Source organism: Pyrus communis, chromosome 17 (assembly GCF_963583255.1).
Source record: "Pyrus communis chromosome 17, drPyrComm1.1, whole genome shotgun sequence".
In the NCBI taxonomy this organism is placed as follows: Eukaryota; Viridiplantae; Streptophyta; class Magnoliopsida; order Rosales; family Rosaceae; genus Pyrus; species Pyrus communis.
Genome location: NC_084819.1, coordinates 5,974,158 through 6,000,054, shown reverse-complemented (window position 1 = coordinate 6,000,054; position 25,897 = coordinate 5,974,158). Strand labels below are relative to the sequence as shown.

Here is a 25,897-nt window from a genome sequence, read left to right as displayed (position 1 = left end):
ACTCTCTCTCCTTCATTGAAGCACCTCCTTAGCTAGGTATCCTTATCTTCTCTCCATATTTATTATTTATTTATTTATTTGAAAGTTTGAGCTTCTGTATGAAATTCTTGAGCTTTCGATTTCCTGCAGATTTCAGTTTTGTACGATTTTAGGGTTTTTGGATAATTTCATGATTTAGCGATTTAGGGTTTAGTTGTTCTGTAAAAAGCGTTACATATATATAAAGTTGTGGAATTTATTTCCTGTTGTTCTTGAAAACTCAGATTTCAATTTGCAGCTTAAATCCTTTAACGTTGTATATTGTTTCCTGTTTTCGTAATTGAAAAAGTGAAAGAGTGGTTATTTTTCAATCTCGCTGGAATCTAGATTCGTCTTAGTGAAATTCAAACACCCGAAAATTGTGAATGTCTGATTACGGAACATCAAAATTAAGTAAATCAAGCATACAACATATGGTAATTTTGCTTATTGTAGATGGTTATATATGTGTCATCCTCTCTAGTATCACAGTCGAGAAAATTTTCGTGAATTATATGCATTATACTTGTGTTGGATCTTTCAGCACCACTATAGGTGCAATCACTAACGGTGTGATGTCATTTATGGTAGGGATTTGAGTAACAGGTGTTGAAAATTGGTGAGCTATTGGTTTTTTAGTCTCTTGTGAAGTTTTCATCTGTATAAGATAATGGCTAGAAGATATAGTAGCGATTCGAGTGATGATGATGCGAGAGGTGAATATCGTCATCGTAGAAGTAGAACTAAGTGACATGATGAGCATCATAGAGATGTGAACAGGGAGAAGTCCACTGAGAGGGATCCTAGAGGTAGAGAAAGTTCTGATGAAGAAGGGGAGTTGATAGAGAGAGACAAGGGCAGCCATATGAATGAAAGAAAGCTTGGGAATGGGCTTAGGCGTGAGAATGAACATTAGAACATTAGAACATTAGAACGGAAAAATGATAAAAGGGAAGAGCTCATAACATTTGAACAGAAAAATCATAAAAGAGATGATGACCTTTTTATATATTTTTTATTATTAATATATTTGGTCTCGGTTTTATCCGACAGAGAATGCTCTTACTTATTATTAATATATTCCTTGTCGGTTATAGCCGACACAAGTTCTGTCGGTTTTATATATTTTCTGTTGGTTTTGTCCAATAGAGAATGCTCTTATTTATTCATTATTAATATATTCTCTGTTGGTTATATCCGACACAATTTCTGTCGGTTTTAGAGTATTGTCTATCGGAAAATTCATTTTCTGACGCAGGCAATTCTGTGGCTTATTATATCCACCACTGCATCCATTTTTTGTCGGATTTTGCTTAATATCCGATAGTAATACACGTTTCTTGTCGGTTATTGTAGCGACACTAATAAATGGTTTCTTAGTAGTGGAAGCCCCCTATAATTACCAAAAGAACTGTTCATTGTTTTACATAATCATACATAGAGTGTACTAAATATTAGAGAGTCACATTGAGTCCATATGAGAAAGTTTTCAACACAATCGTGGTTCATGGAGCCTTGTGATTTGGAGTGCTAGTATTACAAGGATGTGGTCGTTGTATGTTGGAAGACATGCGCCGATCAACCATGAGCACTGTAGTGGGGCGTAAACTTGTCTTAAGGACAAAGTGTCCAACACTTACCTCGACCATATTTTCTAGGTCTTTCTAATCCATTATAACACGTTCATTTAACATTGGTTACTCCATGCATTATTGTGATATATATATATATAATTGCATGAATTATTTGAATATATATTTGTGTATATTTTCTTCATTTGCTTCTAGTCCCTGTGAGTATACTTTGGAAAGTGGAACGGTGCTTGTGTCTCATGAAAGGTAATGGATATTGTTTGTATGTTTGTTCTCTAAAATGTCATTTTGCAATGTTAGTTTTGACACGTAATTTATTTGAACATATGACTTACATTTCTTTGTAGAACTATTTTGACATGTGAACCCTTATGATGTATATATGCATCTGTGCATAATGTATATGTCTACATGGCTAGAAATTGCATCTTTCTGCCAAGCCCAAATTGTTTTAATCCGAACAAATGTGTGAAGGAAAGGGATGCCCTCTTTCCAAAAATGCTGGAAAAACAGAAAAGGTCGATGATGCCATTTGAGTGGTATCGATTAATTGGCTTTGTTGTATATGCGAAAAGCCACATTATGGCAATTGCAAATATTTTCTTTACTGTAAAAACAAAGATGTGTCTCTTGGACTGCAGAAATAAAAATGCATTTTTTGTGGCATGCATATTTGTGTTCCTATATGTGTGAGCGAACACAATCTTTCAAATGGGAAGATGGGTCTCTTGGAAAGTTTTTGGAAAAACATGAATGGAGCATATTCTCGTTCATGGAGAAACATATGATGAAAAGATATTTCACTAGACATATTGTAATACTCTGGAAATTTAAATATATGAATTATATATTCATAATTATGACTATGTGGAGAAAATCGAAAATAAATCGACTTATGGTTATGGAAATAGAATTGGGATATTTTAAAGTTTTATTTCGGGGCGGGGCGTTACAAAATGGTATCAGAGCAAATGATCCTACTCTACGAGATGCACTATTCTTGAGTCTTGTTGGTGTGAATTATGACATGCATTCTGGTTGCATTAATTCATATTTTTAGGAATAAAGTGACATTCATGTTTTATTTGTGAAATACAGATATAAATTGTATTATGATTGTGGTGCAATTTCCTTGATAAATATGAAAGTTTCGTTACTGGGAATTGTGATTTGCGTTAATAATGCATGATTTATCTAAGTTCTTTGGGTAATGAGAAAGTTATGTGAAAAATATATGTATGTTGAGAATCACCATGAAGTGAAATGAATTGGATTGACATTATGGTGTGTATTATGAGATATTATTGAGTTGTGGGTGTGAATTATGAATTGTATTGATATTGCTTTATTTCATAAGTTCTATGAGTATGATAGAAATTAAGTGAAATGCATATATTGCGAATTATGATGCTTTGAATTGAATTGAATGGGAGTATAAAATTTTAAAATATAGTATTCATGTTATAGCTTTGAAGATGAGCATTTGATTAAAGTTTTATTTCTGGGAAATTTTTTTATAATTTACGTCGGTTTTAATTTGTCGTTAAGTGAAATGACGGAAATGCCCTAGTTGGTTGAACGTAATTTACGAGGATGTATTTTATCCTTATATATTTTATTGGATTTCTTGGCATATTTGGATAGAGAACGACCCTACAAGCGCGTAGGCAAAAACCGTTCGTGAAACAGAGTTATAACAAATGAAATAGAAACGAACGAAGATAGGGGCAAAATAGTCATTTTGCCTTGAAATCTGGAATGCTCCAAATTTTGCTGGAGTTTTGTGTAGATAAGCCACGTAGTGGCTGTGGATGTTAGGGGGGTCGGAAAAGAGAAAGAGAAGAGAAAAGAAAGGAAAAAAAACAAAAAGAGAGCTGCCGAATGAAGAGAGAGGAAATGAGAGAAAGGAGGGAAGAGAGAAAAGGGAGAGGGAAGCCTAGCGGGCCGGGTCACAGGCAGACCCGCGAAATCGATGGCAACCCGACGAAAATTGTTGATCTTTGCCTCCAATTCCGGCGGTTTTCCGGGGCATTTCAACAGGAAAAGACTTATAAGCATATCCCAAATCCTTTCTCTTCCTTTTCCCCAAAGATTTTAGGGGAAATAGCCTTGATTTCTTCTAGAACAAACCGGTGGGTTTAATGGGTGCACGACAGAAATTAGCCATTTTTGAAAGGTATTCCGTCAATTACAACTACTAATAGGCTCCCCTCAACCTCAGGAACAAATCCCAAGCATTGGTTGGGGCATCGGGAATGTTTTGGAGGCGAATCAAGAACATTGAAATTCTAAGGTTCCGGCGGTTCACAGCCAAATTCAGGTGTTTTCTGGCCGAATTGGACTTCAGCTCAGGTATAATGGTTGTTCACCTTAATTTTCTCTACATTTCTGTAAAATTTGAGAATTTTTAGAAATAGTTGAATTTTTCGACGAGTCAAGGCGGCCGACCGTCACTCGTGGCGGCGCATGGCCAGGGAGCCAACATTGTATTTTTATGTGAATTTCGTTATTCTAATTATGTTTTTGAGATCTAACTGTTGTGGGTTGAATAATCATACCATTGTGGTATATGTTCAATTTAAATGTATAATTGGGATTTGGTTTGAATTTTTGGAAATGTGAATTACGAATGGCTTGATCCCTGTTTAGGGTATGTAGGCAATCTAACTAGACGTTAGATGCAACCATAAAATAAATGAGATTAAATAATAAAAAATTACAGTTTTTTTTAGGATTGTTCTTAGATTAGAAAATTGATCTAAGAGAAGTAAGGTTATAGAACTTGTGGAATTAATGAACTTAAATTAAGAGTCGTGAAAATTGTCGGCTAAATAAACAAGTGTTTAGTTTGGACCTATCACTAATATTATGATTTCCCAAAATAAAGTGAATATTTTGGGGCAGGGCGTTACTTTATTGTGGGCAATTTAGTTAATTGCGAAAAATGAAGGAACCATAACATGAGAATTTATATTAGTGGTGTTGCAAATTTAGTTTTAATTTTCTTTCCATTAACCAGTGAGTGTGATTCAAAATTTTCCATGAATTTGGTTGAAATTTTTATGTTCGTTTTGCCAATCATAAAGTTTTGGCTGGAAATTTATAATATTTATGTTGCCAATGAGTATGGGTAGAATTTTTATATTGATTCTGCCAATAAATGTGTCTGGGAAGAAGAGAATGTGAGTGATAATCACAATTATAATTCGTTGATTTGCTTATTTTTGGAAATTGAAAGTGTGGAATGAAATTTCGAGTTCATTCATATTAACGTTTTCCCAGTTGGGTTTTACGTTTGGGGAAGAGAAAGTTATAAATTCAAATTTGATTGGTTTGGTTTGCCATTAACGAATTATGGCATGAAATTCTAATATTTTGTTAAGTCACGTTAGTCATGACTTGAAATTTGGTTTTTGATTTTGTCAACGTGAGAGAAAATAATTGAACCACTACTAGTTTAAAAAGATTTATTGGTGCTCCATTTTCTGCACAAATTGTTGCCTCTTGACATATCAGAGTGCATTACGTGATGTCATGATCAATTTGGGTGCATGGAATCCCACAAGCCTTATGCTCTTTTACTCCTTTTTATTTTCTTCTCAACATGAAGGATATTTGACTTTTTAATCAAATATACATTATGGAAATGAAGATTTAAACTTGAATGCGGAAAGAAGAATATTGGCTCTAATCAATGTGATTGTGCCTGCATGTGCATTGTTTGGATTTTGTTATGAGTAATTAAGTAAATTGCGGAAATGAAGGAAATCAGGGAATGAGATTTTGATTTCATTCCATGGTAACGGAAATGAAGGATCTTTATTTTAATATAGTGGCGGGTAATGATGGTTGAAATTCCAATGATTTTGGTTGGAATTTTTGCTAGTTGATTTGTCGATTTTAGTGGCTTGGCTTGAAATTGTGATATTTATTTGGCCACTGAAGTTTACAGCTAGAATTTACGATATTTTTTTCTTTCAATGTATGTGGTTAGAAGTTCTAGTATTTTTACTTATCAAAGAATGCGGTTGGAAAGCTGAGAAAATGTGTGGGATCACGATGAATTCTTCATTGAGTATTTATTTCTAACTTGAATAAAATCGTAGACAGAGGTTATAATATTATTCACCATAAAAGAAATGGTGGAAATAGTGCTTGTGCATTCTCGTAACTTGACAATTGAAATCTCCAGGACGAGATTTATTTTAACGGGGGGGGGGGGGTGAATGTAATACCCTGGAAATTAAATATATGAATTATATATTCATAATTATGAAGGGAAATTAAATATATGAATTATATATTCATAATTATGAATATGTGGAGAAAATAAAAAATAAATCGATTTATGGTTATGGAAATAGAATTGGGAAATTTTAAAGCTTTATTTCGGGGCGGGGCGTTACACATATCTTTGTTCAATTTCCTACCTTCATGTATGTCCCACACCTTGAAGCCAAGTGGGCGAGACGCAGATCATGGCAGTTTCTCTCGAGGCATGTCAGTTGCCATTAAGGAAATGGCTACCTGTTCAACTATATGGCTGATGTATTGTGGTCGAATAAGAGAAACCGCAATTAATATGCACTTTCAAATGAAAAGGGTCGACTCTTTTATCATAAGAGTTGTGTTTGTTAAAGGAATAGCTGCAGATTCTGCAGTAATATATATTTTGCATGCTTTAGAAGATCCTCTATGAGTCATACTAAGTCCAATGAAATTGCAATGTGAGTGATAACAACTCAAGTGATGTTTTCTCATTGGAAGGCACATTAGACATAATTGGTTCTAGCATTAGAAGTTTGAAAGTTTAAAGGCTAAAGACAAAAAGTATTAGCAGTGTTCCTCCTAGCTAGGAAAGTTCTAGTGAGGGTTTTAAGGCCTGATAAATGAAAATAGACCAAGTGAACATATATATATATATATATATATATATATATATATATATATATATATATCTTCATAGGTTCCTATTTCATGAAAAATGAGAAATTGATAGCATTAAATAGTAACCACAATGTGAGGGAATTGTTGGGGTGGCTTAGCTATTTTTGGGAAATAGGATATACATAAAAAAAAAATGTAAAAATTACTTGCTTCTAGAAAGAGATAACGATTATCTCTTATAATTGAAGTTTTAAGGTATTGAAAGGTTGGAGATCTTCTGGCAAATACCTTAAATGTGGGAGATTTTACCCAAGGTTAGCAAATTATTTATCAAGTCCAAAATACATGTTTGGAGAAATTACATTGGAAAACAACTACTCTCAAAGGAAATAATTTCCATGCATGGATATAAGTTTGTGATGGTCATATAATGAGTAGTCAACCTAGTGGTACCAATTTTTAAAGGTTTAACTAGAGAGTAAGTTGTATCATCGAGGGGAATGCGTTAAGAGCTTAAGAATCGCCATAATGACAACCCAACCTAGTTGACTGGAGATTCCAAGATCTAAGTTCAAAAGGACAGCTGAATTGTGGATGATTTAATGGGAGCACTGCGGAGATAATCTCTTACCCATATCCTATGATGAAACAGTGCTATCTGCAGCGTATTTAGGATAAGTTTTTCTTTTAATGATTCCTATACTTGGAAATAACAAGTGGGGTATTGCAGGATACTCTTAATGGGAAGTCACCTATCTTGAGTGATGAATGGGGTCGTTCCTGTGAGAATTTTTTGAAGGGCTTAATTCTCTAAAAGCACTCACGAGAAACAAGAATTGTTTAGGGCCAAAATGAACACAACCGAGCAACCACAAGGTGTCTGGAAGGGTATTGTGTGATTACTATTGTTTTGGTTTACATAAACGGCTGAGCAGTTCAAGACATCACGTTTACTGATTAGCCAAGTAAATCCAATAGTAATTCACTACGGAAGGTTCAAGGCCAAAAGCCACTTATCCCGATGCAGTACTTTTCCTACTAAATTCTCTCTCTAGTGTCTATATTGTCATTTGCATGGTATTGAGTCAATTTCCATTTATGTGGGGGATTGTTGGAAAATTTTATAATAATATTATTATATTAAATTTATTAACTAAATGGAAATTAGAAGTAGAGCCTTTTGGTAGAAAGATATGTCTACTTAAATGAAGTGTTGTAACTTTTGACTCTTTATGAACAGTCACATGTTTTCCAAAGATATCTCATATTCTATAAATAGGGAAGTCCCCTATAGTCACCAAAAGAACTTTTCATTGTTTTACATAATCACACATAGAGTGTACTAAATATTAGAGAGTCACATTGAGTTCATATGAGAAAGTTTTCAACACAATTGTGGTTCATGAAGCCTTGTGATTTGAAGTGCTACTATTACAAGAACGTGGCCGTTGTATCTTGGGAGACATGCGCCGATCAACCATAAGCACCGTAATGGAGCGTAAACTTGTCTTAAGGACAAAGTGTTCAACACTTGTCTCGACCGTATTTTCTAGGTTTTTCTAATCCATTATATCATGTTCATTTAACATTAGTTACTTCATGCATTATTGTGATATATATAATTGTATGAATTATTTTTTGATTTTCATATGATTTAATATAATAATTAGATCCTATTTTTTTCAACAGAAACGAACGAGAAAAGACGAAGACCGAGAAGAGAAAAGACACGCATACCTTCCTTATAGGTGCCATGTTTGTCTTCCGCTGTAACAGGTGTCTTGGGCTGGAGTTTTTTTCTGTTGGCAGTGGTGTTGTTTATGTACATTCTTTCACTTGTGCCATTCATTTTTTATGTTTCTCTGTAAAAGGTAGACTCTTGGGTTTATCTACCTTACTCGGAAGTACGTATTTTATGGGTGAGTGATTTCATGGAACTTTGTTCACCTGTGTAAGAGGTGGATTGAACCCTAAACCCTAAGACAGTAAGACTATGGTGTCCTACGTTCATTTTGGTGCTGCAGTGGAATATATAATCTATCTCAGCAACAGGTGTGAGTAAAGTTGGGGATCTGGTAGTTTTGTAGTGCCTGGCTCTCTCTTGTACAGTATGGTACGGTATAAACATTACCAATTGGTACAAATTTTTGGTAATAATTTGGTATGGTATGATTGGTAGGACGGTTGGTATGATAATTTGGTAAAAATTTCCACCTCTAAGTATGAGAGTAGTAATGGAAAATATGTGGGATGTGCTAAGATAAATTTTAATTTAAAAAGTAAATGTGAGTGCAGTCAACAAAATATGGAGTGTTAATATAATAACCCGGTACTTGCTCTCGTTTTTGTGTAAATGTATTGCTATTTGATAACAAATTAAGGAAGCAAATTCTTATGCTATTTTGAAGTTATTCTCTTGAAAATTTTCTCTTTTTCACTTAATTTAGTAAATATAAGTGGAAAGCTATAGTGTTGGTGCATAAACAAGTAAAAAGTGATTTTCGTTGAGAATTGTTATTAGCACTCCAAAAATCTCTTTTGGCATTTCAAACTTTTTATAATTAGAAAGAAAAATACACTTATGAGGAATGTAGAATGTAATTTTTGAAACGCTAATAATAGTTTTCTTTCCGTTTCTATTATTATATGCCGCGTGAGCACCAATCCCATGCAATACCTGACACGTGTAACAATATGACCACATGCGCATCACGGAGGAAGGCAAGCTCATTTCATTACAACACCACATACTAGGAAAGGGCAAGATATTCCAGACAAGAATAAGATATCTCAATCACACAAAATTAGATACCTTTATATTCAATCACTCCAAATTTAGTAACTTTATGTAAAATATCTTGTTTTAGACCGTTAAGGGTATTAATGGTATATAAAAGACAACATTAGTGTGAGATATTTAGGATCAACTAAAATGTAATGCAACAACCTTATAAATTATAATTGTTTTCACGCGCATAAACAGCGGACACTATTTTATCTAGTGGTAAAAATTGAATGAAAAATAAACCCAAAGTGTAATCTATTAATTTGAGATGCTTCACAGACTGACGTCAGCATTGCTTTATATGTCATCCCGGTAAATGCAGCCACCTGAAGGGTGAGGTGAACATTTCCTCCTCATCCAACTGATAAAAGACTTGCTTTAAAAATACCCTTTGCAATAGTTTTTCATCCTTTAGTAGTTTATTTGTAGTTTTCTTATTTTGTAGGACTTAATGCAAAGAAAGGAATTTTGAGCCTGAGTGGAGGAGTTTTGAGAGCTTAAAGATGGTCCATGATCGTTCAAAAAAAGATTGCGGGATACCAAAGCGATGCCTAAAACCCGGATGTGAAACAAAATTTAGAAAATCTGAAATGTGGGAGTTTCTGCCAAGCGACTTCAGTAGGCTGCCATTTATGCATCCAGAGAAACCAGATTGCATAGCACATATGGATGGAAAGCTAAGGAAGTCTTCCTTCCAATGGCGCTAGAATCATGTCAGTCCGATATTCATCCAATGAATTATGGTCGTTTTAGTGACTGCTATCCGGATTTCAAAATTATGCAATCCGTTTTAGCTGGGGATTTAAACCCCAGCTAGAGAACTATTCTGACAATTTTCGTAGGAAAGTTCGTGCCTTCCTTTTATGCCCAATATTATCCTTCATATTCCTCACTAAATTGACAAGTGGAGCGTTGAGACCAAAACCAAAACAAGTGGGATTTAAAGGAAGATTCCAAGCGATGAGGGGAAATAAAAGGAGATGGCTGCATGCCTGTTTTGGAGGAAGAAACGAACTCGAAAAGACGAAGGCAGAGAAGAGAAAAGACACGCATACCTTTGCTTATAGGTGTCATGTTTATCTTCCGCTGTAACGGGTGTCTTGGGCTGGAGTTTTTTTTCTGTTGGCAGTGGTGTTGTTTATATACATTCTTCACTTGTGCCATTCAGTTTTTATGTTTCTCTGTAAAAGGTAGACTCTTGGGTTAATCTACCTTACTCGAAAGTACGTATTTTCTGGGTGAGTTATTTCATGGAACTTTGTTCACCTGTGTAAGAGGTGGATTGAACCCTAAACCCTAAGACAGTAAGACTATGGTGTCCTACGTTCATTTTGGTGTTGCAGTGGAATATATAATCTACCTCAGCAACAGGTGTGAGTAAAGTTGGGGATCTGGGTCCCTTGTGTTTCCCCATATGATAATCGATTAATGTCGGGTTTCTCATGAGCACGTACGATTAAAGTAAGAATTCGATTGAAGTACTTTTAAATGAGTGAAATCGTTATGGGTGAAAACGTTTTTAGGTTCTAAAAATACTTGAAGCATGTTTTAAAAGAAAAACTAGTCGTAAAAAGCATTCCAACTACATTTTCAAGATTCACTTATATTTTTGCTATGAATCAATTCTAAAAACATTTTTAACAAAAACATTTTCGATTATTTTGAAAACACTTCCATGTAAAATAAAATAAAGGGGACATAGAGCCACGATGTTCAGATTAACCAATGGGTGAGAAACAGGGGCAAGGAAGGAAGGCCAAGTTCAGAAAGTTAACACCCAGGATTTGGATCCTCTCCTGAGCTAATGGAGAGGATCCTCATGACCAATCATCATAGACCGTTGGATTTTTATCCAACGGTTACAATAATCATAACTTTAAAGATACCTTCTTGTTTATAATAGTTGGTTAAAAATCTAACAATCCACGATGATTGATCATGAGGATCCTCTCTATTAGCTTAGGAAAGAATCCAAACTCAACACCCACGCCACCAATTCAACAGATCTGTGAAACCCTGTATAAAGAAACAAGTCAACTCATGCAATACCTGACACGTGTAAGGACTCATGGCCACAGACGTAACATGGAGGCAAGCACCTCACTTCACTACTACACCACATGCTAAAATAGGGCAAGATATTTCCATAAAAGAGCATATCTTAATCATACAAAATTAGATACCTTTATATTCAATCAATCCAAATTTAGTAACTTTATAGATAATGAACCTAAATATCTCACACTAACGGTGTATTATTTAGTACCATCAATACCCTTAAGGGGGCGATTGTTGTGCCAGATTATTTCGGACTGGATTAGCTTCAAGAACTAAGCTGGACTGGCTTAGACTAGACTAAACTAGACTAACTTAGTGAAGCGTTTGGTGCAGTATTGGACTAAGAAGCTAGATAATAACAAATTCTAATATTATATTATTTAATATTAAATTATTAATATTTTATTATGATCTTATCTTTTTCTCCATCTTTTCCTACCATTTCCGTCCCACTCTCTTCCTCTTCTCTCATCATCCCTCCCTCTCCCTCTTTTTTTCCTCTCAGACCTCTCAATTCATGTCTCTTTCTCATTCCTGGTCAAACTCCTTATTGATTCCAGTCTCTATTTCTCTGTCCTCTCTCCCTCTCTAGCTATGCGTTGTTCGAACGGAACCTCACGGCTCCAATTTTCCCGACGAGTTGCAGGTTTCCCGATGTGTTTTCCAGCTAACCCTCGTTAAATTGGATGAAGTTAGCACCGCCAAAATATTCATCACCATCCCTGGACCGAGATCTTAGCTTTGCATGCTCGAATCTGTCATGGATTTGAAGAAGCCCAAACAGGCCGAGACTTCCAGGCCATTTTCCGATCACATTTTGGCCTCGATTCAGGTAAAACCGCAATCTTGTCACTCCCAGCTTCAACTTGGTATATTTTATATGAAAGTTGGTTGTGAAATGGATCTAAAAGAGAGTCGGAAAGTTAATGATTGATCTAGGTGACCGGAGATGACGAGGAGTCTGTCGGGAGTGGTCGTTAAGCATGACGAGGACGAGAAAGAGAGGATAGTCTTAGCTAGTCCCATGGTTATTGAGGGGTCTCGCTAAGACCTTTTTGTGAAGGGTTTTGTCCATGCTAGTCCCCTTTAGTCTCATTAATGTTAGTCCCAGCATGGAACAAACACGGTATTGGACTAATAGCTAGTCCAGTCCAGTCCAGTCCGACTTACTGAGGGCAAACAAACGCCCCCTAAAGGTCTAAAACAAGATATTTCCCTTAGACTAAAATATAATCAAATAACTATATATAAATTATAATTATTTTTACACTCATAAATAACGGATACTATTTTTTTAATGGCAAAAATTAAATGAAAAAATAAACGCATAGTGTCCTTAGGGATGATGAATACATCTGTATAAATATCTATTACTTTGAGAAGCTCCACAGATTGACGTTATCATTGCTTCCCATATCATCCCAGTTCATGTTGCCACCAGCTGAACGGCGAGGTGGAGAGAGCAGAAGCCCTTCGGCCATACTATCAAGCAACCTTGGCATGGCGAACATTTCCTCCTCATCTAAGTAAAACGAGCTGCCACTTTGCTCCGTACCTCCACAGTCGCTTTCCTCCGCACCTCCACAATCGCTTTGCTCCGCACCTCCACAAGCCTTCTCCCCCTCCATTTTCTTGCTCTCCTTCTCATCATCCCCACTTTCCGACACTCCGCCAAACTCAGCTGGCCTGAATGTCTCTGCAGCCTCCGCGGCCACCCGCCTGATATCCACTGAATCAGTGGAAGCCGGAACAGGGAGGCGCCATGCCGAGTCTGCAAAATTGAGGCAGGCAAGCCTCCCTCTAAAGGCCAATGCCGCCACGTCATGCGCCCGAGCTGCCATCTCTGCCGTTGGATAAGTTCCGAGCCATATCCTCGACTTCTTCTTGTTCGGTTCTCTCATTTCGCACACCCACTTGTCGTTGTTCCTCCTCCTCACTCCTCTGTAGACCGGGTGCCTTGTCTCGTTGAAAACTCTCCTCCCCCCTCGCTTCTTCGGCGTGCTGGACGCCAAAATGACCTCCTCGTCGGAGAACGAAGCCAGCAGCAGGTTGATATTCGATTAAATAAAGTTGGGGATCTGGGAGAGTTTTGTAGTGCCTGGGTTTCTCTCATGTTTCCTCATATGATATTGGATTAAATATTGGAAAGCATTTCGAAGTTTATTTGATCTATTAGAGGTTGATATTTCAAGGTAACCACCCTACTTGTGTTCATTTTCATGGAATTTGGATCCTTTCCTGAGCTAATGGTGAGCATCCTCATAATCAATCATCGTGAGCCGTTGGATTTTTATTTAACGGCTACAAACATGGGATTCTTTTAAAGTTATAATAATTGTAACCATTGGATAAAAATCCAACGGCCAATGATGATTGGTCAGAAAAATCCTCTCCATTGGCTTAGGAGAGGATCCAAATCCATTTTCATGTACCTTTTTGGTAGGTATTTTGTAGTTTCTTTTATTTGTTTGATATTATATGTTTTGGATGACAAATGACTCGTTTGGTTAAACTTTTAAAATGATTGAAAGCATTTGTATAGAAAATGTTTTTTTATTCTAAAACACTTTAATTCTAAAAGCACTTAAAGTGTTTTATGCAAGAAACATAAGTTATGTGCTTCTTGCAGTAAGCACCTTTAAGTGTTTTTTCATAATTTACTTGCATTTTTACTAATAATTTGTTTCAGAACCATTTTCCCTAAAAGCGCTTTTAGTCATTTTAAAACATATTCAAACAAGAAGTTCCTTAAAAATGTATCAATCAATTCCTTATTAGCAACAAATAGATTCCTTAAAAATATATCAATTAATTCCTTAAAAAAAAAATCGATGAAGATAATACAAATTTAAATCATAAGGACAATATTGCTAAGAAAAATAATATTTTGATAAAAAAATACAAAACTGACTCAGCAAGACAAGTGTACAGTCATTGGACCTGTGAAAGAGTTTTTAGCTTCCAAAAACACTTGGAGTGTATTTTGGAAGAAACACTAATTGTAGAAAACACTTAAACTACTTTTCCAAAATTTATATGTATTTTTGTTATAAATTAATTCTAAAAACATCTTTATAAAAAAAGTAAATACTCTTTTAATCATTTTGAAAGCTCTTCTAAACACACACAAAAAAAAAAAAAAAAAAAAAAAACGACAATATTGCTAAGAAAAATAATATTTTAATAAAAAAATACAAAACTGACTCAGCAAGACAAGTGTACAGTCATTGGACCTGGTGAAAGAGTTTTTAGCTTCCAAAAACACTTGGAGTGTATTTTGGAAGAAACACTAATTGTAGAAAGCACTTAAACTACCTTTCCAAAATTCATATGTATTTTTGTTATAAATTAATTCTAAAAACATCTTTATAAAAAAAAAAAAAAAAAGTAAATACTCTTTTAATCATTTTGAAAGCTCTTCTAAACACACACAAAAAAAAAAAAAAAAAAAAAGAAAAGAGCAACGGCGTTCATTAACCACGAGGTAAGAAACAGCGAGAGGAGGGAGAGAGGCCAAGTCCAGAAAGTTAACACCCTCTGAAATAAGAAACCCAGAGAAATGAAACAAGTCAACTTATGCAATATAAATTGACCTTTTGCAAAGTCCTGCTCTAATTGAAATCCAAAAAATAGGAAGAAAAGTGGAGAATATTGTAAAATTTCTAAATATAATCAAATGTATTATTATTGTGGCTATTTGATGATGAAGAAATTCTATGTTTTTGCTGGTTAGAATGGAAGCAATGCCGTTTGGTAATAACCTTCAAAGCACTACAACAGTTTAGGTCTTTTACGACTTGAAATATACAACGTACAGACCAACATGGCTTAAATGATATTATTCGTGACATTCATAAAGTTCATGTCATAATACTTGCGCATAATCTCACATTCTCAACATCACTTTTATGCAAGTCGTTAAATAAAAATATTTACGGCTTAAGCGTTGTGTGCTGTATTTGACAATTTATACGATGTACTTTCCTTCTCTTTTAAAGCTTCGTGTTATATCGTAAAGTGAATTTTCTATATATTTGAGTACCTAGCCTTTATGGCACGAATAATACGTCGTAAATACCTTCCCACCTAAACTTCCCACCCCGCGCGTTCTTTTATTTTTCTTGAATCAAGATCTCGCTCCCACATAGCTTCCCCAACATCCCTTTATTTTTCTTTAATAAATGAGGAACCGGTAACCGGCTTGGACTGTTGATTTCAGATCCAAATCATGATATTCAGGACTGGTTTGGTATTGTTGTGCTTTGAAAAAAAGCTGCTTCTGCTGTGCTTTGAGAATAAGCAGCTGTGAAATAAAGCAGCAGAGTGTTTGGTAAACTTTTTTGTAAAAGTGCTTTTGAAAAAAAGAAGCAGTATTATAGTGTTTGGTAAACTTTTATGTAAAACAAATGTGAAAAAAAGCCAGTTTTTCAAAGCTGAGTTTTGCAGCTTCTTGTTTTTGGCTTTTTTTCACCCAAAACTGTGAAAAAAAGCTGAAGCTGAATGTTTACCAAACACAAAAACAGCTCACAGCTTTTTTTTATACCAACTTTTTTCAGAATCACCTCAGTACCAAACCAGTCCTCAATCTACACCTTTCATTTACCATACATATCTCAGGTTCTGTTTGTTTCTCTCTGCCTCTCTCACACAGTATCTTTCTCGACTTTCACTCTCTCATATTCGTATCTCTCATTCCCAGCGAAGCTCCTCCATCCGTCCCCGTTTGTCGAAGTGTTGTTGACTTACTCTCGTATGTCCCAATCCCAGTGGCCTCGATATCTCTCTCGTCTCCAACCACGGTACCACCATCATTTCCTGTCGACTCTCGACTCTCTCCCGCCACCTGCACTCAACGGTCCTGACTCCTGACCACCATCTATGTTCCAAATAAGGTATGCAATTAGGGATTTAAGATTGAAATAAATTGGGGCTTTCTAGATTTAGGTATTTGAATTTGAATTTAGGGATTTGGATTTGGATTTGGTCAATTCTGGAATCAAATGTTAATTATAATTTGTTTAATTTTTGGCAACTTGAGCGCAAAATTAAGGTTTTGTTATTTAAAGTGTTGACAGTAAGACCCTTTGTCAATTAGTAACCACTTAGTGCTTGTTTTCGATCTGTCATCGAATACAAAATCACATCTTTTGATTTTTAGTTTACAAGTCATCATAAGGAATAGATAATTGTAGAATTATAGTGCAAACTCTTGCTTTTCAGTTTCATACTTAGATCTGTTTCAGAATTCTGAAGAGTTTTAATTATGGTGTTGGGGATTTGTTAATTTTGCTCTCTCTCTCTCTCTCTCTCTCTCTCTTTGTGTGATTTGGTTGGGATTGCAGAGTGACTTGAGTTTCTTTGTATGCATGTCCCGGACCTCTAGGTCATATAGGGTACTCAACAAGGTTCTACTTTTGCAAAGGAGATGGAGATGTTACAGACTTATAGTGATACTGCATTCCAAATAATCTGTTTTGAAAATCCAAATAATCTGTGAGTATGTTGTGGTAGTAGAATAACACTGGGGCTTAGCCTAATACTTGAATTATCGACTTTGTTGCTTAGCCTAGGACTCTGTGAGTTTGTTATAGTAATAGTGTAGTACTTTGTTTAGTTTGTACTATCGGATAAAAATGATAATTATATTGAGTTCCTTTGGTATGATTTATATTCACTTATATATTCTATTTCTTTTTACTATTTTCAGGTAGCATTCAAGTCTTTGGTGAATTTTTAAACGAAGAGGTTGCAAATGGAGTGGTAATGAGTGGAAAAGTTTATACTTAATTTTATTAGTATTAAAGTCTTTATCAATTTCTAAGTTAACGTTTTGTTTTGACTAGCTCTTAACTTACCAACCGAATCCATCTCCTTTGACTAGCTAGAGTATCTTGGTTGAGAACTCTTTCTGTTCCCAGTGCCTAGTTTCCAAAGACGAAGTTGAGGCAGGTTGGGAACTCTCTCTTTTTGTTCTTTTGTTTTAGTTCCCAAGAAAGTTGATTGGATTGAAGAAAATGGAACAAAAAGAAATGAAAAAAAAATTGAAATTTGTTGGTGCTTCTGTTGATGTTGAATTTGTAATATATTAAGACCCAAAAACCAGATAAATGGCTAACTTTGATGTAAATTGATAATAGCAAGCCAGTAGGTAAAAAAACAGTGAATCTTACCTTAGAATTTTTTGGGATATCATAATTGATAACCATGTCCACTAATCTAATATTCAATCTTCTACTTGCTGCATCAATTCTTCATGCGTGAAATGTTAGAGACTCATAAATTTATCTACTCGCAAGTATATGATTTTTATGCAAGTTATAGGAAACAATAAAACTGTAAGGGCTAATTTGTGTATATTTTAGTCATTTGATACATGTATGAGTGTAAAACAATAAAACTGTGAAGGCATAATTAGGAATTTAGGTTTGTATGACAATGATTAGGTTTCCTTTCATTATCACATTTCTTACTTGAGATTAAATGTGTATTTTTACATGTAGTAGTATAATAGATTTTCTTTTGCCCCATGTGCTTATGTCTATGCAGATAGAGATAGCAATTACAGTGGTTCAAGCATTAGGAGTAGTATTTCACTCTCAAAGGATTTTGTTTGGAGGTGTTCAACGAAAAGTGAAGTCTTTCAAGTGACAAATTTCTTACTGTATACAAAATCAGCAGTAATTGTTGATGCTAGTCTTTGTTTACGATATACGATGTATGCCGTAATTGCTTTCACATTATTATGACACTCAACAAACGCCGTATCAAATATAAATTACGACACACAGGTATGCCGTAATTATTTTCGTAGTATTACAACATTTCATCAACGCCGTATCTAATACCAATTAAGGTGCGCAAGGCATGCCTTAAAAAGCATTTAGGACGTGTTTTGCTTAAATTATTCACAGCTACTAGAGAACGTCGTATTTGCCAAAACATCTTTTACAATAAGGGCTTTTACTGTTTGGGAGCACACGTCATGAACAACCGTTTACAGTCTGTGTGTGTCGTAAAAGACCAATTCTGTTGTAGTGAAGGAATTTAGAATTGGTTATAATCCTTCATAAAATGATGTACGTCCGTTGGCAGTATTTAAACAAACAAATGTTTTCCTTTTGCAAATCTCGGGAAAGCCATTTATACAAACTGATATGACCTTAACAATTCCTACGTTTATGCTTCATGTTTGGAATCCAACGTTATTGTTCAAGAAAATTTGAAAGGGCATTTGGATGTCTATATAAATCAAATGGTAGAAAGGAGATTTTATACAACAATTTAATTCATCTTTTTTATCTTTAAAATGTAGTTATTCTTTTGTTTGAAACAGATGAAGAGTTTGATTTGTGGTAAATTGATGATTGTGGGTGTATGAGAGTGTGAGGTATGAGTAGGGGTGGTTTTGGTACATTACCGTACCAAAACCTCTGTACCAATTACCATACTAAACATTTGGTACGATAAAATCTATTACCATTACCGTACCAAACTTTCAATATACCAAATAGTTTGGTTGGTATGGTATGCCAATGGTAATTGCCACTTTGTTTTACGCCACTTAGTTTGCCCAAAATTTAATATTTTTTAATTAATGTAGAAGTGTAAAAAAATATATAAATGCTCGTAATAACAAGCTTTACAACTTTCGTAAAGAGCTTAACTTTGAAATTCGCCATTATAATCATATAAATGATTGATCAAAATTTAATCGTTGATTGTTATTTACATTTATGCTTCATTTTTCTCATCAAATTTTATTTTTTTTGGATTTTCTTTTTTGAAACCATGATCTATTAGAGGATGCAGGAAGATGAACGGTTTGGATCGTTAATATTATGTTCAGAGTTTTACGGTTAGTAAAAATATTGCTTGATGTTTATAAAGGTTCTACAAACTATATGACATCAACTTATATTTCAGTTAACCGTAAATATCGAAATGTGATATCAAAGATCTAAACTGTTTATCTTCTTACATCCGGCAGATGATCATGTTTTCAAAAAATAAAATTTTAAAAATAAAATTCAGTAAGAAGAATAAAGCGTAAATGACAATTGACGATTAAATATAAATTTAAGGTTTATGGATTAAAGTGTTGGATTTTGAAGCTGGCCTCTTTATGAAAGTTGTAAAGTTTGTCATTATGAGTGATTGTATATATATATTTTTTTTTTACACTTCTACAATAATTATTATTAATTTTATTAATTTTGCCATCAAATAATTATATGAATAAATACATAATATAATATTAATAATATTGGTAGGTACGGTATACCATCGGTACTGGTTTTGGATACCAGTGCCGTATCAAAATAGTATGGTACGGTACAAATACCGTACCATTACCAATTGGTACAAATTTTTGGTAATAATTTGGTATGGTATGGTTGGTAGGGCGGTTAGTATGGTAATTTGGTAAAATTTTCCACCTCTAGGTATGAGGGTAGTAATAGAAAACATGCGGGATGTGCTAAGATAAATTTTAATTTAAAAAGTAAATGTGAGTACAGTCAACCAAATATGGAGTGTTAATATAACAACCCGGTACTTGCTCTCGTTTTTGTGTAAATGTATTGCTATTTGATAACAAATTAAGGAAGCAAATTCTTATGCTATTTTGAAGTTGTTCTCTTGAAATTTTTCTCTTTTTCACTTAATTTAGTAAATATAAGTGGAAAGCTATAGTGTTGGTGCATAAACAAGTAAAAAGTGATTTTCGTTAGGAATTGTTATTAGCACTTCAAAAATCTATTTTGGTACTTCAAACTTTCCATAATTAGAAAGAAAATTACACTTATAAAGAATGTAGAATATGATTTTTGAAATGCTAATAACAGTTTTCTTTCCATTTCTATTATTATATGCCGCGTGAGCACCAATCCCATGCAATATCTGACACGTGTAACAATTATGACCACATGCGTATAATGGAGGAAAGCAAGCTCCTTTCATTACTACACCACATACTAGGAAAGGGCAAGATATTCCAGACAAGAACAAGATATCTCAATCACACAAAATTAGATACCTTTATATTCAATCACTCCAAATTTAGTAACTTTATATAAAATATCTTGTTTTAGACCGTTAAGGGTATTAATGGTATATACAAGACAACGTTAGTGTGAGATATTTAGGATCAACTAAAATGTAACGCAACAACCTTATAAATTATAATTGTTTTCACGCGTATAAACAACGGACACTATTTTATCTAGTGGTAAAAATTGAATGAAAAAATAAACGCAAAGTGTAATCTATTAATTTAAGAAGCTTCACAGACTGACATCAGCATTGCTTTAAAAATGCAGCCACCTGAAGGGTGAGGTGAACATTTCCTCCTCATCCAACTGATAAAAGACTTGCTTTAAAAATACCCTTTGCAATAGTTTTTCATCCTTTAGCAGTTTATTTGTAGTTTTCTTATTTTGTAGGACTAAATGCAAAGAAAGGAATTTTGAGCCTGAGTGGAGGAGTTTTGAGAGCTTAAAGATGGTCCATGAACGTTCAAAAGAAGATTGCGGGATATCAAAGCGATGCCTAAAACCCAGATGTGAAACAAAATTTGGAAAATCTGAAATGTGGGAGTTTCTGCCAAGCGACTTCAGTAGGCTGCCATTTATGCATTCAGAGAAACCAGATTGCATAGCACATATGGATGGAAAGCTAAGGAAGTCTTCCTTCCAATGGCGCTAGAATCATGTCAGTCCGATATTCGTCCAATGAATTATGGTCGTTTTAGTGAATAATGACTGCTGTCCGGATTTCAAAATTATGCAATCCGTTTTAGCTGGGGATTTAAACCCCAGCTAGAGAACCATTCTGACCATTTTTGTAGGAAAGTTCGTGCTTCCCTTTTATGCCCAATATTATCCTTCATATTCCTCACTAAATTGACAAGTGGAGGGTTGAGACCAAAACCAAAACAATTGGGATTTAAAGGAAGATTCCAAGCGATGAGGGGAAATAAAAGGAGACGGCTGCATGCCTGTTTTGGAAGAAGAAACGAACTCGGAAAGACGAAGGCAGAGAAGAGAAAAGACACGCATACCTTTGCTTATAGGTGCCATGTTTGTCTTCCTCTGTAACAGGTGTCTTGGGCTGGAGTTTTTTTTCTGTTGGCAGTGGTGTTGTTTATATACATTCTTCACTTGTGCCATTCATTTTTTATGTTTCTCTGTAAAAGGTAGACTCTTGGGTTAATCTACCTTACTCGAAAGTACGTATTTTCTGGGTGAGTTATTTCATGGAACTTTGTTCACCTGTGTAAGAGGTGGATTGAACCCTAAACCCTAAGACAGTAAGACTATGGTGTCCTACGTTCATTTTGGTGTTGCAGTGGAATATATAATCTACCTCAGCAACAGGTGTGAGTAAAGTTGGGGATCTGGTCCCTTGTGTTTCCCCATATGATAATCGATTAATGCCGGGTTTCTCATGAGCACGTACAATTAAAGTAAGAATTCGATTGAAGTACTTTTAAATGATTGAAATCGTCATGGGTGAAAACGTTTTTAAGTTCTAAAAAATACTTGAAGTATGTTTTGAAAGAAAAGCTAGTTGTAAAAAGCACTCCAACTGCATTTTCAAGATTCACTTATATTTTTGTTATGAATCAATTCTAAAAACATTTTTAACAAAAACGTTTTTGATTATTTTGAAAACACTTCCATGTAAAATAAAATAAAGGGGACATAGAACCACGACGTTCAGATTAACCAATGGGTGAGAAACAGGGACAAGGAAGGAAGGCCAAGTTCAGAAAGTTAACACCCAGGCCACCAATTCAACAGATCTATGAAACCCCGTATAAAGAAACAAGTCAACTCATGCAATACCTGACACGTGTAAGGACTTATGGCCACAGACGTAATATGGAGGCAAGCACCTCACTTCACTGCTACACCACATACTAAAATAGAGCAAGATATTTCCATAAAAGAGCATATCTTAATCATACAAAATTAGATACCTTTATATTCAATCAATCCAAATTTAGTAACTTTATGGATAATGAACCTAAATATCTCACACTAACAGTGTATTATTTAGTACCATCAATACCCTTAGAGGTCTAAAACAAGATATTTCCCTTGGACTAAAATATAATCAAACTATATATAAATTATAATTGTTTTTACACGCATAAACAACGGACACTATTTTTTTAATGACAAAAATTAAATGAAAAAATAAACGCATAGTGTCCTTAGGGATGATGAATACACCTGGATAAATATCTATTACTTTGGGAAGCTCCACAGATTGACGTCATCATTGCTTCCCATATCATCCCAGTTCATGTTGCCACCAGCTGAACGGCGAGGTGGAGAGAGCAGAAGCCCTTCGGCCATACTATCAAGCAACCTTGGCATGGCGAACATTTCCTCCTCATCCAAGTAAAACGAGCTGCCACTTTGCTCCGCACCTCCACAGTCGCTTTGCTCCGCACCTCCACAATCGCTTTGCTCCGCACCTCCACAATCGCTTTGCTCCGCACCTCCACAATCGCTTTGCTCCGCACCTCCACAATCCTTCTCCCCCTCCATCTTCTTGCTCTCCTTCTCATCATCCCCACTTTCCGACACTCCGCCAAACTCAGCTGGCCTGAATGTCTCTGCAGCCTCCGCGGCCGCCCGCCTGATATCCACTGAATCAGTGGAAGCCGGAACAGGCAGGCGCCATGCCGAGTCTGCAAAATTGAGGCAGGCAAGCCTCCCTCTAAAGGCCAATGCCGCCACGTCATGCGCCCGAGCTGCCATCTCTGCCGTTGGATAAGTTCCGAGCCATATCCTCGACTTCTTCTTGTTCGGTTCTCTCATTTCGCACACCCACTTGTCGTTGTTCCTCCTCCTCACTCCTCTGTAAACCGGGTGCCTTGTCTCGTTGAAAACTCTCCTCCCCGCTCGCTTCTTCGGCGTGCTGGACGCCAAAATGACCTCCTCGTCGGAGAACGAAGTTAGCTGGCTTCGAGTCGTGACGCTTGTGTCGGAACTCGATTCTGGCTTTTCGGCTGAATCGGAGAGTTGCCTGGTGATCGTGTTCATTTGTTCTGCTGCGTCCGAGAAAGCTGTGAGTTGAGAGTGTGTTTTAGTACAACTTTTAGGGTTGCAGGCTGAAAATTGGGGAGAGAGTGAGGTGGTTTTTATAGCTTTGGATTGGGAGGGTCTTGAGTGGGCCCCGGGTCCATGCTAGTTGCACACGGAGTGTCAAGAGGCGCCACGTGGAGAAATGTTGCCCACAGAGGCAAGTTCCGGTGTTCCCATACACAAAAACAGAGTGAGACAGACAATGTAGAGAAAATATATAGAATGATTTTTGACTTGGACCATGTGAGGACCGTTGGAAGGTGGCAGAAGGAAACTTACCCAACTAAGTAATGTTCGTATTTTATTTTATTTTATTTTCAAATATAAATATACTTCGAAAATTTTAAAATTTAAAAATATTACAATAAAGCATCATCACCGCCTACAAAATAATAAGTAGAGCTCAAATACTGGTCCAAATTCATCATAACTGCACGTGTTATTTATTTTTTCTTTTTTGTTACTGAAATTGTGGCACCTTTTAATGTCTATGTGTTGTGTGCGAACTATGTGAGCTATGGATCCCAGCTAAGTTCCTTGCCGCAACAATTTTCCGATTGTCCCTTTTTGGCTGTCTCACATGGAGGAAACCACTTCTTGATATATATTTGAATACAATTGTTATCTCGTACAAAATCTTTAAAATATATCAATTCTATATACAAACTTTTATTTTAATTGTAACTTTATATATTCGTTTATCAAATTTTCAATTTGACCGTTAAATCAGACTCTGTCAACTGTTAGTCACGCTCTTTTGTTAATGTGGGAGTCAGTAATATGTCACATAGGACACAATAGCAATTCACGGGTTTTGACACTATTCATAAGTTACGGTAAAATTAGGTTGATTTTGATTTATCTACCTTTTTGCCACTCTTCACAAAAATGGGTTGATTTTATTTTATTTACCGATTTACCATTCCAACTTTTGGGCCTAATGTGGCCTGCAGTTTGGGTTTGGCCTGGTTTCAAATCCAACGGGTGAGGCTGAAAGATGGGTGGGCACGAGGGAGGAGAGAGGCACCAGGTGGGGAAATGTTGCTTGCATATATGCGCAAGTTCCGGAGTTCCCAACACACGCACACAAAAACTGACACAACGTGGAGAATATATAGATTGATTTGACTTTGACTATATGAAGACTGGGGACAGGTGGCAGAAGGAAGCTTACTGAAGTAAGATGGTGATTTTTAAGAAAGTACCGGATGTCGTTCCTAAGTTGATAAAACGGCATAAGATGTCTTGCAAATTAGATTTACAAATAAGCTTTAGATTTGCATAATTCTTTATTTTGATTCTTAAGATTTGAAATAGATAGAATTGATCCATAAGTTTGTCAACAATCAATCATTTTAGTCAGTTTGAGAAAAATCTCCATAAAATAAGAATAAAATAACAAAAATACTCTAAATTTTAGTCAAATTATTTTGGCCTATTGTTTATTAAATTAAAAAGAATTATGTCATTTTGATCTGTATTTAACATAATTTTTCACCCAAGGACCAAAATGATTGATAGTGAACAATTTCAGATATCACTTTTATTGATTTCAAATTTCAAAGATCAAAATGAAGAATTATACAAATTTAAAAAATTATTTTGATTGAAAAACCTTTAAAATATTATAATAAAGTATAAGTCGTTGCAAATTAATGAGTAAACTCCAAGCACAAGGACCACACACATTATTTACTTTGTTTTTTTTCTTTTTGTACTGAAATTGGCACGTTTTGATGTGGATGTGTTACGTGCGAAGTGTGTGCTGTGGATCCCAGCTAAGTTCTTTGCGGCAATATTTTTGGCGGTTGTCCATTTTTGCTGTCCCACTTGGAGGAAACCACTTCACATATACATTAAATCTCATACATTTAAAAACAAAAATTTGAATATCATAAACAAACTTGTATTTTCGTTGCAATTTTCTTCATCTGTTACTTAAATCTTCAATTTAACCGTTAAATTATGGTGCGGTAATTGTAAATCTCACTCTTTTGCTGATGTGGTTGTCAATAATATGCCACATAGTTGAAATAGAACATAGAATTTTTTAGAAATGTTAATCTAAGAAGGAAAATATTTTAAATATAATTTGTTTTAAAGAATAACCTAAACCACGCTGTCACTGAAATTGATGGCACCTCTCCGGATCCTTCCTATGCGGGGCCAGCGGACGGTTTTATCCTGGCCGTTCATGTGCAATCCTGCGGCACAAATTAGTTCAATTATTTTTTCACTTTGTCAAGGAACCTCGCCGTCGTCCGCAACCCAACCCTTGCCCGCGACCTTTTCGCCACCGAATTTGCTAGAAGACTGACCTTCATATCTCCAGAAATCAGAAGTTAGAGAAAAGATTCGATGAAATTATTGTGTATGCTAGAAGACTGACCTTCATATCTCTAAAAACAGAGCAAAAACCAACACCTCACCACCCTCAGTTCGAGAACCAAGTCACGTTTGGG

At 35.4% G+C, this 25,897-nt stretch overlaps 2 protein-coding genes and 1 long non-coding RNA gene across 4 annotated transcripts; 1 reads left to right on the top strand and 2 right to left on the bottom strand.

The window, feature by feature from the left end:
* Positions 1 to 12,710: 12,710 nt before the first annotated feature.
* On the bottom strand, positions 12,711 to 13,394 carry LOC137723440 (dehydration-responsive element-binding protein 1E-like; the record flags this gene model as incomplete). The annotated part of the gene is made up of 1 exon (XM_068462637.1): positions 12,711 to 13,394. A coding segment is annotated over one exon (684 nt), but the record flags the coding sequence as incomplete, so codon positions are not given.
* Positions 13,395 to 15,992: 2,598 nt separating this feature from the next.
* Positions 15,993 to 18,795, top strand: LOC137723673 (uncharacterized). 2 transcript variants are annotated; one of them, XR_011066943.1, is made up of 4 exons: positions 15,993 to 16,232; positions 17,048 to 17,100; positions 17,184 to 17,289; positions 17,887 to 18,795. It is a non-coding gene; the product is annotated as an uncharacterized lncRNA (long non-coding RNA). The 2 variants fall into 2 exon arrangements; XR_011066944.1 differs by adding an exon at positions 16,724 to 16,833 and having other exon boundaries at positions 17,048 to 17,289.
* A 3,794-nt stretch (positions 18,796 to 22,589) lies between these two features.
* On the bottom strand, positions 22,590 to 23,393 carry LOC137723338 (dehydration-responsive element-binding protein 1A-like). The gene is made up of 2 exons (XM_068462504.1): positions 22,871 to 23,393; positions 22,590 to 22,822 (listed from the first exon to the last, which is right to left on the bottom strand). The coding sequence occupies exons 1-2, from the start codon at positions 23,391 to 23,393 to the stop codon at positions 22,590 to 22,592; spliced, it is 756 nt and encodes a 251-aa protein (XP_068318605.1).
* Positions 23,394 to 25,897: the final 2,504 nt, after the last annotated feature.